The sequence below is a fragment of the Centroberyx affinis genome, unplaced genomic scaffold (assembly GCF_046629955.1).
Source record: "Centroberyx affinis isolate AG114_WGS23_722 - 3 ecotype Tasmania unplaced genomic scaffold, CSIRO-AGI_Caff_v1 ptg000058l_1, whole genome shotgun sequence".
Lineage (NCBI taxonomy): Eukaryota > Metazoa > Chordata > Actinopteri > Beryciformes > Berycidae > Centroberyx > Centroberyx affinis.
The window spans coordinates 169,535-185,109 of record NW_027278769.1 but is presented as its reverse complement, the minus strand read 5'-3'; the positions used below and the strand labels follow the sequence as shown (position 1 = coordinate 185,109).

Below are 15,575 nucleotides of genomic sequence, written 5' to 3'. Positions count from 1 at the left end.
CATTTATGGATTATGCAACATCCCAAAGCCTCACAAGTCATACTTAAGTATCACTTATTATAAAAATACATCGGGTAAATATGTAGGTAAATATTTATTTCAAACAAATCATCTTCACAGTAAGTACACACAGAGAAATGAAAAGGTTAGAAGTTAGTTTCAATATAAATTTTAATTCCAGGACAAACGCAAAAAAGCCATACAATATCGTTAGCTTCACATTACAATGCAGACTCACATCCAGAAATAGGGCCTAGTGTCTCTCTGAAATAAAATACCCTCTGCATGACTTCAACAAATAATATAAAAACATATAAATTAACGGACCTAGAACATCCACACATATTGCAGTAGATTGCACAAGGATGGAGATATGATTCTGCCAGCTAAGGCAAGATTACTTTGTAGTGTAAATGGACTGGGCTTGGAGGAATCTGCAATTATGGTCCCATGGTGGCAAATTATTAATTTATCATATACAGGATTTGTTGCAACTACCCTTGTGCTGTTGACCTAGGGTGAGCACCTACACACAAACCTGGCCAAGATGTTAGTGGGAAGGGGGGGCGGGTGAAGGAGGGTTTGTGAATGGGGTTATACCAAGTGGGCAAAGAATTTAGGCCCACCACACCTCCAGAAGGCCCATCAGTGAATTCTGTGGTTCACTAGCAAATAAACCAAAATGTAAGTATTCACTTTGTGGTGTGAGGTAACATCAAATGTTACAGCCTGAAACTCACTGGGCTGTTTAAGACTGTGCATCTTAGAAAAGGGTGAAGTAACCACTACATTAAATGGGCCTATATCACTGCTGTCATGCGAAACTCTACAAAATGTCGACTTCTCAGGAATTAAGAAAAACAGCCTTATTTTAATATTGATAACAATTTACCTTTAAAATTATAAAATGGGTCTGGAAAAGATTTTATAAGCCCAAGGGTCATAAAATGTTCCAAACCCACAGAGGACAAAGTAGTCTTTCATTTACATTAAAAACCTATATTGGAGTTACAAAGTGGTTAATCTTGCTTCTTGAGTTACTTGCCTACAAATTTAAACATAAAATGTATATTATTATCATGTGACCTGTCGAATACGTAACACAATAAACGCACACTGAAAACTGCAAATTCTTACACTTGGTTCATGATACAGTACAGTGGATCTCTGAAGATGACCTAGAGTCCAAACGTGTATGCTGTGTCACCTCAAATTAATGCTTGATTACGCACAATAACTTAGTGTTTTAAATATGTCTGTGTAGATTAATTATGTGTCTTAAGCATGTGTTTCCCCCCCCTCCATTAGTCCTAGTGGGATTTATCACAGTAAACATCTAGTTGAACTTATATCTCGACTGCTGAGGACCATCAAGCATCATGTGACCAGTACTGAGAATCTCAATCAGTATCACATTCTTCAAAGTTTGACCCATTTAGGCCCTGGGGTCATTTCTGCAATTTTAAAGGGGGGCAGCGGAGAATCCCATCCCAAGTCATTTCAACTTCATCCCAGTAAAAAAAAACCTCTAATAAATGCTGAATTAACCAAAGACCAAAGGACAGTATTCAAATAAATATTCTATTTTCTGCAAAGGTGTTTTGGGCCAAATGCCCGATGTTTCAGCTTGTTTTTAGATAAGTTTGTGACACTCAAGAAGGGCTTCTGGGACAAAACCTCACAAAAAATAAAATATTCATCAGACTGCTGTGGTCTTTGATTCTTTCAGTTTCACCCCAGTCTGAACAGCCGACCCATCCAACTCTCATGGCTGCACACACAGTACCACCTTGCAACATACTACTCCTGTTTCTCTGAGCTTATCATCCAGTTACAGAATACCTGTGAAAAGAAATCTAAAATTAAATGTGTCTGGAGAGAACAGCTGGCTGTGCCCACATTTTTTGGTTGTCACTTCCCTTAACTTTCCAACTCATTCATTGCTGCCTCAGTGAAACTGCTTTCTTTCATTTCCTTCTCGCATTTTCTCGCATCAGTCCGTACTTCTACTCCATTTTGGATCTCTCCATCTTGGTTTTCAGGATTTCCTAGAGAGAGAGAGAGAGAGAGAGAGAGACAGAGAGAGAGAGAGAGAGAGCGAGAGAGAGAGAGAGAGAGAACAAGCATTAATGCATCTGCAGTGACATCTCTGTGGAATGATAGCACTGTAAAGCTCATTACTCTGAGCCTTTTAATGGAGAGAAATGTGACTGGAAATCATGGGACTACTGGGGGAAAAAGTAAAAGGCTCTTTACCTCTTCCTCATCCAGCATTACAGGCAGAGCTCTGTATAGAGAAAAAAATAAAACAGTGAGAGAGATGACGAGCCATGGGTCAAATAACATTTTCAAATACTTTATATGGTTTGTTTTAGTCTCTTTTGGGTGCCAGATAGAAGGGGTATTTCCCATTCACAAGTATTTGAAAGTATAAACAGTATAAGTTTATGTAGTCAATTGTCCTCATGTTGTAAACCCATTTGGTACTCTAAGTTATTGAAACCAAATGCTAAGAATTATTTGCAATATAATAATAATAAACTGTATTCATGTATCAATTTTCAAAACCAAGTTACAAAGTGCTTACAAAGAAAAATACAGTTAATATAGTTTAAAAAGTCAATAAAACATCATGAGATAAAGGACTTAAAAATAGAAAAGAACACTATCTAAAAAGAGGGAATACAATGAAATGGAATACAATAAATAATAAAAAAAAGAATTAAAATAAAATAATATTGAATAAAAGAAGTTCAAATCAACACTAAGAGAAGGCCTTTACATAAAAGCAAGTTTTAAGAAGTGACTTGAAAGATGATGCCGATAACAATGCAATGCAACTATTTGACTCAGTCCGACAGGTACAGCAAGTTAATACACTTTCGTAAACTGAGACAATAAGACATATCAAAAAGGATGAATACGTTTAACCGTACCATAACATATACTCAAATTCCTGGTAGCATTATGCTTTGGGGAAAACAACGTAATGTGAAACCCTACGTTGTGTTTTGAAGGCAGCGGGGTCGCCTTGAGCTTACAGAGTCTGTCACATGACCACAAGATCACAGGTTCAATCCGGACACAGCCAATGGGCCTATCAACAACCATGTGTCCTGTCACAGTGCCCTTGAGCAAGACACTGAAGCTGTGCCTGCCTGCCAACTCACTGTAAGCTGCTCTGGATGAGGCTAAAATGTCATTTTATACTTACACATCAGCAACAGTTGTAGGAATGTTCTCTTCTACCCACTTTAGGTCTTCATCCTGGCAATAGCAGAGATTACATAATTAAAAAATGAATCTAATTACTAATGGGTGGGGGAAAAAAATCAATAAACCAATGGATGCAGATTCATTAAGACATGACACAATGAAGAGCTGGAATAACAAAGTCGTCTGGGGAAAAGAGAAGAGAAGACGGCAGAAGACCCACCTCTTTACTCAGAAGCTTCTGGGAGCCATTAGTGTCCGGCTTCGAGCCTCTCATCTTCATTCCCTCTGAAAAATATGAACCCAAATGAGATCACATTAAGGCCCCTTACCCAATAATATCATTATGAAGTAACTAGGTTATTAAGTTTTCCATTTATACTGTAATATGATTATGAGATGAGAATATTTCTCAAGAGCCATCACTATTACACAGCAGGATGAATCTGGTCTCCACAGGTCTGGATCAATAGATTTAGAGCATGGCTTCAATATTAGTTTATACAACACCCAGCTGACAAGATGCACCAAGGTGAGTAGGGAGCAGAAGAGTATTTGCAGAGGGGCGGGGTTTGCCACACAACACAAACAATGAATAGAAGCTTTGCAGTTGCGTCACAAATCTCTAGGCAAGCATGGCTGGCAACATCATGCAGGTTGATTAGAGAACTGACTGTACAAAAATGAAGGCTAAATATATGACAAAAGGGCAAGAAATAGAGAGATACCTGAAAAGATGGTTATGGTGTGGGTGTAGATATAGTCAGCAACGTTATAAGTAAAAGTGAATGATCTGATAACATCGGAAACTGTCTACTTGAACTCAAAATCAATCAGATGTATCAGTGGCAAAGTGATCAGTTCCCAGTCAAAAACAGCACAGAAATGACTTTATCTACTGAATTCTGTTGAGAGGGCAAAGTCGTATGTTCGCAGCCACTTTTGCCCAATAGCTGAGGACCTCCAATATGGCCGCCAGAGGATATGTGCATTATGTCACCTGAAAGCCTACCAAACAGGTTTAACCACACAAAGACTTATTTCCAAACACTATTCAATACAGGTCTCCTCAATAATAAGCAACTCCTGGCTAACACCCGCCTGGTCCTGCAATGGAAAGGGAAACTTATGGGTCTTACCAAAAGCTTCATTCAGCATGGGCTCCTTGGCCTCTTCCTCTTCATCATCATCATCAATTAGAGGGGAGTGGGAAAACCTGAGAGAAAACAGAACAGAGATTCAGATCAAAGTACTGGGAACTTTGGTAATTGTTCGTTCACGTTTGGATAGAAATGTTTTGGGCTTGAGGGTCGGGCTACTTTCAGGCCCCAAGCCCAGCAAAGCTCCAGTTTGCATTAAGGAGGTCCTTCTCCACAGTGACTCTGACCTCTGGCTGTTAGCTGAAGGCCGCAGCAGCACCATGATGACCAGCAGGATGGTGGAGAACAGGAGCCGCCAGAAGGCATCGTCCACCCACAGGTCCCTCCAACCCTGTGGACAGAGAAAAAAACAGGAAGGACAGCTCACAATTCATCTCTCTATAAACAGGGAACAGAAACTTCCTGCAGGAACGGCACCACAACACATTATGATAATGAATCATTGACAGAAAACAAACTGACCGTCTGGCATTCCACCAGCTTGAAGACTTTGGTGGTCCAGATGATGAATATGATGGAGGCTGCGGACACAAAAGTAAACACCGGTCTCATTTTGATGTCTGGAAACAATATGAAAATGTCTGCACACGCAACCTCCTAATAATGGAACCAAAGTAAGGCGCTGAACAAAAGGGTATTGCAGTCATAAGGGAGGCAAGTATACAAATGCATTAAAATACTGTAATACATGAAGAGCAGATATTAGAGTAAAAGAGTATAGATGTGTTAGCCCATTGAACTTTATGAGTGTGAAACCCCTTTGCCCATTGATCTGTGCGTATCATATTAACTTGAACACAATGAAGCAGCCGTTTTTGAAGCAGGGAACAGCCCTTCTGAGCAAAAGTGTCCGTCTTGTCACTGAGTAGCTGTAACTCACCCACAGCAGAGAAGATGAGAGTGTTGGTAAAGTGCTGATACAAAGAGAGCTTCACTACATTCCTGCGGAGCTTCAGGAGACGAGTGGTCTGAGACAGACTGATGAAGATGTAGATTCAAATTAAGGAGAACCGCCATGCAATCAAATGAACACATTCCAAGTCTTACATCTGCAAAGCTTCTGACCGAGACTGACCAACTTCCCTTAATGATTTACATTTTTGTCATTTGGCATCATCTTTTCCAAAACAACTTAGGAAGAATGCAACAGCAGAATAAATGAATACTCCTAGATTGCCAACATTACAAGCAATCAGTGTTAGAGTACTTTTGCATTACCCACTTCAAAAACATCCAATAGCAATATGGCTTGTGCTGCCAAGTGTGCTGTTGATCATTGTTTTAAAATGCAATGCAATACTTTTTTTTTTTTTTTTAAACAGTAAGCCAATTTCATATACATTAAGCATTAGATTTTAGAGTTGGGTTTTTTTTCAACTAGCAGCATGTTGTCTGCATGAGATGCAGCAGGATTTTCACTTTTCTACTTTTACTACTTTCTACAAAAATGTAACATCATGAAAGAATAAAAATAGCAACATTCTAATTTAAAAAAGTAACTAATAATGGATTGCAAGAATTGAAAAATGAACATGTCATAAAAAAGTAATCAGAGTACTCTAGCATTGTTACAAAGTAACAATCAACCAATAGTTAAGAGTACAACAGTCAGAGCCTCAGTGTCCTGATGTAACAAATTATGCTTTATGACCCTGAAATTATCATGTATGATACAGAAGTGCAAGGTAAGGAAACAAGAGCTGAGGAGATAATTAAAAAAAAATCTAAAATAATATATAATAACATGAGGAACAAAACTAATTCCTCACTGAACATACCTACTCTGAGACATTTTCTATGTATATGTGTATGTATATGTATTAGTTATTGATAGCATCCCTCCTGTTTGGTTGAGTAAAGGATATCCACCACATGACGCAGGAGTCAATGAGAGAGAGGCTAAGATTAGCCACCAGGGCAACCGTCCCATAGAAACCCTGGAGGGAGAGAGCAAGAGAGTCAGACTGAGAAAACTAACAAAAACTGACAAAACTAGACAATGGCCCCAAGAGCTTAGAGGACAGCAGTGAACGCACTGTGTGTGCATGTGACAGAGACAGAGAGATGGATCCATTCATCACAAGGGAAGTCACAGTCATTTTCAATCATAGGATGAGTGTGTGTTCAGAGCTGGTGTAGTGAAAATTTAAGGCTCCCATATCTAGAGCCGCCTCCTGACAAAACACATCTGTTTTACCAAAGTACATAACTTATCTCCATTTTTCTTACTGACCTTTTGCCCCTCTTATCTTATGTTTGTTTGTACAACTGTGTTTTTTTCTGACTTTTTGAACTTGTTGCAGCGTCTTTTGTTGTTTTGAAAATCACTTTTAAAATCATTTCCTATTATCATCACTTGTCCTCCCTCCTAGCCTAGGACCTCCAGAAGCTTGTCTCCATTGTCTCCTCTACTCAAATCAAATTTATTTATATATTGCTTTCAAAGCTGCACTAGGCAAGGTTTTTATGTAAAAATACACCCGTCTTATCAGCCTAAAGTGGGGATACAACAGAGAAGAGCATCCCATTCTCATTAATTACGACGCTGTAGTTTCACCCTACCTGCCCAAATTAAATTCTGGAGTCAGGTATGGACACTTCAGGAAGTTATGAACCAAAACTTTAGAGCAAAATCCAATCTGTCTCCTGTCTCCAATCTGTCTCACCCAATTTCCCCTCGGGGATCAATAAAGTATTTCTGATTCTGATTCTGATTCTGAAGCAGCAGTGAGCAGTGCTCCGTCCAGGGGAAGCTGGATTCACCAACGTTAGATCTTTTCCTCTCTCATCTCTTTGGTTTCTTTTGGTATAAAGCATCACAGACCGGCCAGGTTGGTAAACATGAGCAGTTGTGCAGTTTACTGACGCCATGTTACAGGATTCAATACAGGGTACTGAAGTCCAAATTCAAACAGCTACCTCTCGCTGCCATCTGGAGCTGCCAACATGCAAAGTTGCATGCAGCTTAAACAAGCAGGTAGATCACAGTGTGCTTTAAAGAGCAACAAAGGACATAAAATGCAAATAAAAACAACAGAACATAATTTTATGATTTGCATAAATGTATATATAGTATTTGCATATAATTCTTATTGTTTGTTTTAAGCTGCCTGCAGTAACAGATGGATGGGGTTACCACATCAATTCAGATAGTCAGATTAGTAAACTTTCTTGTGATTGTATAAACTTTCTGACACTCATTGTATTGTCTTACGTGGCCCTGCACATCTTTTAGTCCAAGTAGGTGCTAAGATTGACAAACACTGTTTGACTTCTGTCTGGTAGCGGCTGAGTGAGAGACGGGTGGAGTTTGTTAACAGTCGACACTTACGCCTGTGACTCTCAGCACGCCTTCCACAGAGGAGAAGAGCAGGTAGAGAAGCCCCACGGCTACCAACCGGTGCACTGTGGTTCCCAACCTGGGCCTGGAGGAGTGGAGGCACCAATAAGGAATTCATTTAGTTCAGAATACATGTTCATCACACGCCACAGCCAGTATTATCTCTGCTGGCAACCTTTGTGGCAGATATTACAAGTTCATGGAATATTTTACCTTATAGAAGGGAATGAACATTGGGAAAATGTTTCTACATCTGTTTATCTGTATAAGTATTGAGTCATGCAGTGATGCGGGTGTTCACAAGGTCCAGATTGAATGGATTTTTAATATAATGCAGCAGTTTTAAAAGGTTGACCTTACTTGACTATGCCATAGCCGAGACTGACAATGAGGACCAGGATTCGAGCTAGAGACCTCTTGAGTGCAGAGAGCAGCTCAGCAAAAATCACAGCACCTTGAACTGCAGAGAGCAAAAAATAAAATAAAATAAACGTTTTACAATAGACTGAAGTAAAAAGAAAGAAGGAAAGAAGAAAGAAATCGACCAACCGTAGTCTCCTCTGTAGCGGATGCTTTGGTACTCGGAGTAGAACACAGCTTTCTCCAACATGCCGAGGATGATGACCGCGTCGATCCAAATCTGGATCCGCAGCAAATCTCTCCAGTAGTAGGCGGACCAGAAGAGCCAGAGAGCCCCGAACAGCACATACACAATGCACATGACCATGTAGAACTGGGAGGGACAGGACACAGCACACGCTCAGCTTTGTCTCAACTAACAGGTAAGTTGTTGTTGTAAGTTCTAGGGTTTGACTGATATGGATTTTTGAAGGCTGATATAAATATTCTTGTATTGGTGCTGACAAAAAAATCTAGTTTTTGTTCTTATGTAGCTGTGGTCAGGGAGGAACCTCCATTATATTGGAAGTGGACAACAGCGACTGGTCAATATTAGATACTTAATAATAAAAGACAAGTATCGGCAAACACATATATTGGTCTAACCCTACTGTACACCATAGCAGCTTGTGAAAACTGAATGGGCCTCATTTGTAAACATGGGCTTTCATTTAAACAACAAATTAGTTCTCTTTTGATATTTAACAGAAAACTGAAAAAAGCCAAAACAAAACAAGGCAACCCATTGATTTTGGTATCAAGATACATTTTTCATACATTGCAACTTTGTCCTGGATTTAGTTGCAAGCACAAAATGTGTGCACAATTACCTTTTACAAATCAAGTCAAAGAAATAGTTTCATTTTATAGAAAACGTGCCACACACCATCATCAGGGGCCAGTCTGCTGGAGAGGAGTAGTCATGTGGTCCCTTCATCTCCACTTTCACTAAAAACACACAACAGAAGTCACTTTACTACAGGGAGAAGAGTGATAGGTTAACACACAGGATATGATGATTTTTAAATCATCATATCTAACTGTTTGTTAGTTTTTGTGTTTTTAATACCCTGAGGCCACGTCAAAGACAAATTTTCTCTACCGAGTAAATATGATGAAGCTTTCTGAAATGAAGTGACGTTTCTCACTTGTGAAAGAAAAGCTGAGCGGCCCTGCACTCATGTCTTCTTCTTCAACGCCACGGAACAGCGGCTGCACCTTCACTATGAACAGATATGGACTGTCCTCCCAGGCCTTGGCCACCGCACTGATGTCCTGCAGCAGGAGTTTTTGCGAGCTCAGAATTAGAAAAGTCTGTCTTCCTTCACAGCATTTTTGAGATATGACACCGACTAAAACATTTTCAAAAACGTTAACTTCAGATATGTAAAGATCTACTTGTAGGGCTTCAATATGAATAACTCCTGAGGTTCAAAGGTCACAGTTTGACACAATCATTGAAATTACACTCTAGTCTCTTACCGGCTTGTCAGGCCAAAACAGGGTCTGATTCGATGGGTCGCTCTAAACAGAACAACACAGATTAAGGTGAACATACAATACTGAGAAATATATATACAGTATTTATGTTTTTGGTGATTTTCTGGGGCAAAATACACAAAATACAGGGCTGGTTTCACACACGTAAAATAAAGCCTATTATAGTAGTAATATACATAATAATAATAATATTACCTTTATTTATATAGCATCTTTAAAAACTGATTTTTTTTTTTACTAAGTGCTTTGACAGTCAAAATAAAAGCAGAATATTCAAGAGAAGAAGAGGACGGAGGTGGAAAAGAGCAACATTCAAGTAAATACTAAGATAACCGTATGATAAAAAACAAAATAAATAGTAAGGATAAAATAAAATAAAAAATAAGATAAAATTAAGATGAAAAGGTGACATCACATATGAGCAAGTCTATAAAAATGGGTTTTAAGAAGTGATCTAAAAGGAGGATTGTCAGATACTTAGACCCTTACAGTTCATACTGTATCAGCTAGATAAGTGACTCACCTTTGGGCTGGAGAGGGGCTGATAGGAGTTGAAGTCTGCATAGTACAGCTAATGGAGGGAAGATGGAGTAAAGGAAACATTACAGGCTGCATCAACAAGGAGTGTTACATCGTCATGTGCAGCAGAACCTCAATCATATGGATGGGAATGTAGGTCAGCTAAACCAGCGAAAGGTTTGGATGACTAAAAATACATTTAAACACTAAGGCAAACCTTATCGTGTGAACTGTAATACATGTGGACATGAAATTTCTATTTCAGGGGGCTAAAATTATTTTTTAAATATATGGAAGGGGAGAAAATGAGATGTTTAATGTGCGTAGAATTTGCTCAGTTTGAATAAAATGAAAGATTTTCTCCAACATATAACTTGATACAGTATGTAGGTCAGGGATTTTTGCACAGCGTAAGAACACCATGTTTAACAAGTTACCTGAAATACCTTAAGATTGGGAATTCGCTGCAGTCAACATTGCGATTCATTCATTAATTTCTATACATATATTGAAAACTCTTGATTAATCGTGCAACCCTCATTTCCAGTGCTTGCTTCCTACTCACAGACCTTTGGTAAGAAGAGGGAGGAGCAGTTGTCGAAGTACATGTAGCCCTGGCTGTAGTAGCCGCTCCAGCCGTCTTTCACCATGTGGTCCAAACCAAACATGTTCATCGCTTTGTTGTCCTACAGAGGAGAGGAGGACAAACATCATTCACACGACACAGGGAATTCCTTTTCTGAAGTGGAAATGACGGTACAGAGAAGTAAAGAAGCCACAGAGCTGACTGTGGACTAAAGTTTCAGAATAATATAATTTACGATCCTACAGTTTGCGTCATATCAAAAGTGTCAGTTATAGCAATGAGAAAGACTTGTGTATATATTAGGGTTAGACCGATTTATCGTTTTGCATATACATTGGGCTGATATTGGCTTTTTATTAAATATCAGATATCAGCCAGTCAGCATCATCCACCGCTAACATGATGGAGTTTCCTCCCCGACCACAGCTACAGTAAAACCTGCAATGAAATTTAATTTTCTTTGCATACTGTATTTATTCATTTAATTGTTCACTAACGTCTTTGTAAATTAATTCTTCATTTATAGGCAGTAATGTATCCCAGAGTTTCCCCTGCTATTGAATAGGTGTGGTGGGTAAACTCTGCCTTAAAAGAGCTGCTATCACTAAAAGAAATTCAATAGTCTGGGTTTCAATGGAGAGATTTAGTTTCACATATTAGTCTAAATGCCGTTTCAGAGGCTTTCCCACCCTGACAAGAATAGGGGGGAAAGAGAGAATACCTGCAATTTTGGTGGCATGGAAATAGTCAAATTTAAAGAGATAGGTAGATAGAATATTGGCAAAAATATTGTCAGGTTCAATACAAAAATATCTGCATTGGCCTTCTAAAACCCATACTGGTCAAACCCTAACATATACACAAAAGTGCTTTGCAAAGAACAAAAACCATGAATACAGGTAAAAATGAGATAAAACAAGAAAGACCAAGCACCTGGGTATAATAGCTACTGATAATGGCTTTATGGAAACAAAGAGTAAAGAGTCAAATAGTCAAGAGACAAAAGTCAATACTCACTGGTGTGTTAAAGACCTCATTGTAGCAAACAGAGGAGCGCAGGTACCAGCTGATGTTAAAGGCCAGGTTTCCATCACATGACGCTTGATCACCCTGGACTGCAGGGAGATAAAGGAAGACCTGTGTAACTCAAAGGATGGAGCTGGAGCATGGCATTAATACAAACTGACATACAGACTCAGTTCCCACTGGATCCACCCATAGCCTACATAAAGGAAAAATCCATCCTGTCACACTCACTGTTATATCACGTCAAACTGTGACGTTGATGCATTCCAGGAGTTATTTTGTGATGAAGTGTTGCAATTCAGTTTTTTGGTGAACCCACTTTCCCCCAACCTGCCTCATTGTTTTAGGGAGGATTTAAAATGTATGCGCTCATGAAACTGAAAGTGGGGAAAAACCAATAAGGAAGTAGGGATCTATGACTAACACTGAGCAGGGAAGAGGATACATTCAATCAAGCTACTGTAACTTATCTGCTGCAGATAAAGATGCTTTCCAGGGTTATTTATTATTCCAAACACTGACATTTTGTTCCCAGTGCCAAGAGGTTCTCCCTGGGCAAGTTTTCCAAGAAAATCTGCCCTGCAGGTTGTAGGACATCGGGCCGATCCCTACTGTTTGGAGTTCGGCCAGTGACACAGCCATAAACACGCTGTGGGACGTGAATTTGAGCACAGCAACATTACTCAAGCTGACATTTAACCAAATGCTAAAGCCCAGCAGTCCAAGAGTCTCGGCGCCTCCTCTGTGTCGATTCTACAGCAAGAGAATGGCTGCAAATGCTAGAAAAGACGTCGCATTCAAATAGGATCGTTTCATGAAAGTTCTCATTAAAACACCAAGAGTTAAGAATCCTAATGTTTAGGGTTGCTGTTTTTCATTCTGATCAAGCATCTACAGTGAAAAGCTTTCAACTAAAATCAACTAGAGCTATAACTGGATCCAAAACAGAGACAGATGTGAAACCAAAACTAAGATTACCCCCAAAGCACTACTGCTGCATAAAATTTCAGAGGAAACAATGGGCCTTTCTTGAAGTCAGCAACTCATTTGCCAGTTGTACTGATGCAATGTTGTGTCAGGATCTGACCTGGTTCAAATAGTGTTTACAAATTCTGTTCTGTTTGTGGTTTGTTTTAATCCACTTAGCTGCCTGCTGGGTTTGATTTGCCAAGACGACAAGTACCAAAACAGGCCAGTTTGAAATTTGAAAGCCAATTTAGTAGATATTTTTATGTGCCTGAAAACTCCCCAGACAGTATCTGAATGGCCTGGTGTGGTAAGTGGAGAAATCTCTGTAAATATTAAGCATAGAAAGCTATAATTTGGACAGAGATGCAGGGAGCAATTGGGAGGGAAATGGCAGAAATCCTGGGCCCTCATTTATCAAGAGTACGTAAGTACAAATATGTGTGTAAACCATGCGTACGACCATTTCTAAGCAAAGAGTCGGATTTATCAATTTGTACTTATGCTTGAGAACGTGCGTAAATTTAAGCACAGCTCTGACCATGCTTACGCACAGCACCAAGCGGTTGAAAACGAAAGACCACCAAGAACGACAGGAACAGACAATCAAATGAATAGGCATTTTCATAATTATTAATATAAAATTCCTTAGGCTTCACTAGTTGAGACTAAAAGTGCATGTTATACCATTCATATACAATTTCGACAGTGCATATTGTTCAACTATATTATCTAGTCCATTTAAGCATACTGAATTAAATCGATTAATCATCATTTTAATTATTAGTATGGGTGATGAAATTCAGGGTATAGGCAATCATAAAAGGCAACAATAAGACATTGATAGTTGTGTGCGTAAAATGGCTCATCTTGCTTTGATGGATGATTTGGAGCATTATGCATTGCGCATGGAGCGTTCTCAGAGAGCGCACCAACTTTTTAACTGAAAGCGATGAGGGGCGACTCAGTAGATTTAGTTTTATTGGACCTCTACCCCACCTTCTCCTTCAGGGAGGACCTGCAGGCTGAGAGAAATATATTCAAATGAAAATTATCTATCACAATCCGGTGTCCGGAGTGTCCGGTCCACATCGGACAGGCTGGTCTCAGTCTGTTCTCCGCCTGTTGCAGCAATGTCCCTGTTGTTGACTATGATTATTTTGGATTCAGGTCAAAACTTTTTTTTTTTTTCTGCCACTGCTCTGCTGATAAAAATGTTTAATGCCGCCGCTCTCACCTGCTGACAGGCTGGATGTTTTCGCTTGTTTATCAATCTACCATCGAGTGTTCCAGAAAGTACTTTGTGGTGCCACAACCTCGGTTATTTTTAATAATTTTAATAATTCAGTGTCTGCATCTGTAAATTCTTCCTCCTGCGTTCTTTGTCTGACCTGTGTTCAGCACAGAAGAGATATCAATGACGTTTCCTGCTGCATTTAAAGGGAAGGTTGTCACCATATATGGTCAATTGGGGGCGTAAATTTATGTTAATGAGTGGCTGTGCACGAGCATGATGGTTTAGAACGTGTGGTATTTATCAAGGCAGGTTACTTACAGGTGTGCGTACGCACGTTTGATAAATACCGATTTTTTTGTACTTATGCACATTCTAAATTGTATTCGTAAGAGAGAATTTAGAACCTTTTCTACGCAATGTTGATAAATGAGGGCCCTGACATGCACCCACCTTGTTTTGGGGGGAAATTTGATAGAAAACAATGCTTGATAAATTTAAACTAGAAACTAGAAATTATAACCTCCTCCTCTCCTCTCCTTTCCTTCTCTCCTCTCCTCTCCTTGTCTCCTCTCCTCCATGGTGGGACACACAAACACACAAACCGCTCTCCAATTATAGTAGTGGGACACTTGACTACTTACACCTCATGAAGATAGTGGTGTTGGCGTACAGAGTCTTCCTGAACACAGCATCTTGTGTCTGAAAAAGCAACAGAGAAAAAATCAATCAATGAGCTGTTGTTTGTGCTTTTCAGACAACTCTGTCTGTCTCAGTGGGATGAGATGGGATGGGAACAGCATCACTGCTCTTCCAAGCTTCATTAAATGATCGAGATACATTTTCAGCCTCTCCGATGATAGAGGAGCAGAAGATGACACCAACTGAATATAACGCTGTGTTATTTTTGAAAACAGCCACACACACTTTAGCTAGGGATAATAATTAGCTACAGACAGGTTACTACCGCTTGTGTACACTGTGTGCCAAGACTATATTGTGCACAGTCTTAATGGGTACACCACATCCACGCTGTCACTGATTGACAGGTGGACTTCAAGAACATTCAGTGGATTGACAGGTTGCTATGATGCTAGCTACACTAGCTAACAGCTGCTATGGATGCCTAGCACGACAGAGACTATAATAACGGGACAGATGCATTAGTTAAAGGTAAAACACTGACCGAGTTGATGTCCACATTCCATAAGGAGACCTCTGCCGGTGTCGCGGGACGGACAGCTAAAATAAAAAGCAGCAAACATGACCAATGCGCCGCGGCATCTGGCATCGTCATTTGTGCATCTACAGTCGCGGTTGGGGTCTATCCCGGTCCATCCGCGTCCAGTTCCGGGTGCGCCTCGCTGTAGTTCATATCACCGTCACCAGAGGGCGACAAAACAACAACAAAACAACAACTTTACTTCCATTTACTACAGATTCCTTCTTAAATATATTCTTTATCACTCATAAACCAACTCAGTCCCTCCTTTAAACACTTTAAAAACACGCTTACATTTTGATGTATCTTCTAAAGCGCATTGTAACGCCGTTTTGAGTAGTGCTCTATTAATAAAGGTTATTATTATATGTAGTAGTAGTAGTGGTTGTAGTAGTAGTAGTAGTAGGAGT

General features: G+C 39.6%; 1 protein-coding gene across 1 annotated transcript; it reads right to left on the bottom strand.

Moving 5' to 3' along the window:
* Window positions 1–150: 150 nt before the first annotated feature.
* On the bottom strand, window positions 151–15,254 carry LOC139643962 (transmembrane protein 87A-like). The gene is made up of 20 exons (XM_071519296.1): window positions 15,130–15,254; window positions 14,588–14,645; window positions 11,735–11,832; window positions 10,701–10,817; window positions 10,136–10,183; window positions 9,595–9,636; window positions 9,261–9,387; window positions 8,999–9,060; window positions 8,263–8,446; window positions 8,074–8,173; window positions 7,705–7,798; window positions 6,239–6,310; window positions 5,254–5,362; window positions 4,836–4,894; window positions 4,601–4,704; window positions 4,353–4,429; window positions 3,437–3,501; window positions 3,215–3,267; window positions 2,257–2,287; window positions 151–2,048 (listed from the first exon to the last, which is right to left on the bottom strand). The coding sequence occupies exons 1-20, from the start codon at window positions 15,238–15,240 to the stop codon at window positions 2,007–2,009; spliced, it is 1,653 nt and encodes a 550-aa protein (XP_071375397.1). The 5' UTR covers window positions 15,241–15,254; the 3' UTR covers window positions 151–2,006.
* Between the last annotated feature and the right edge of the window lie 321 nt (window positions 15,255–15,575).

Bases quoted from the DNA above. Each gene is read 5' to 3' on its own strand.
- LOC139643962 (XM_071519296.1), bottom strand. From the start codon at position 15,240: ATGACGATGCCAGATGCCGCGGCGCATTGGTCATGTTTGCTGCTTTTT. The intron at 14,646-15,129 runs GTCAGTGTTTTA...TTGCTTTTTCAG, and splicing joins GGAATGTGGACATCAACTCG to ACACAAGATGCTGTGTTCAG. The intron at 10,184-10,700 runs GTCTGTGAGTAG...TCCCTCCATTAG, and splicing joins CCTCCCTCTTCTTACCAAAG to CTGTACTATGCAGACTTCAA.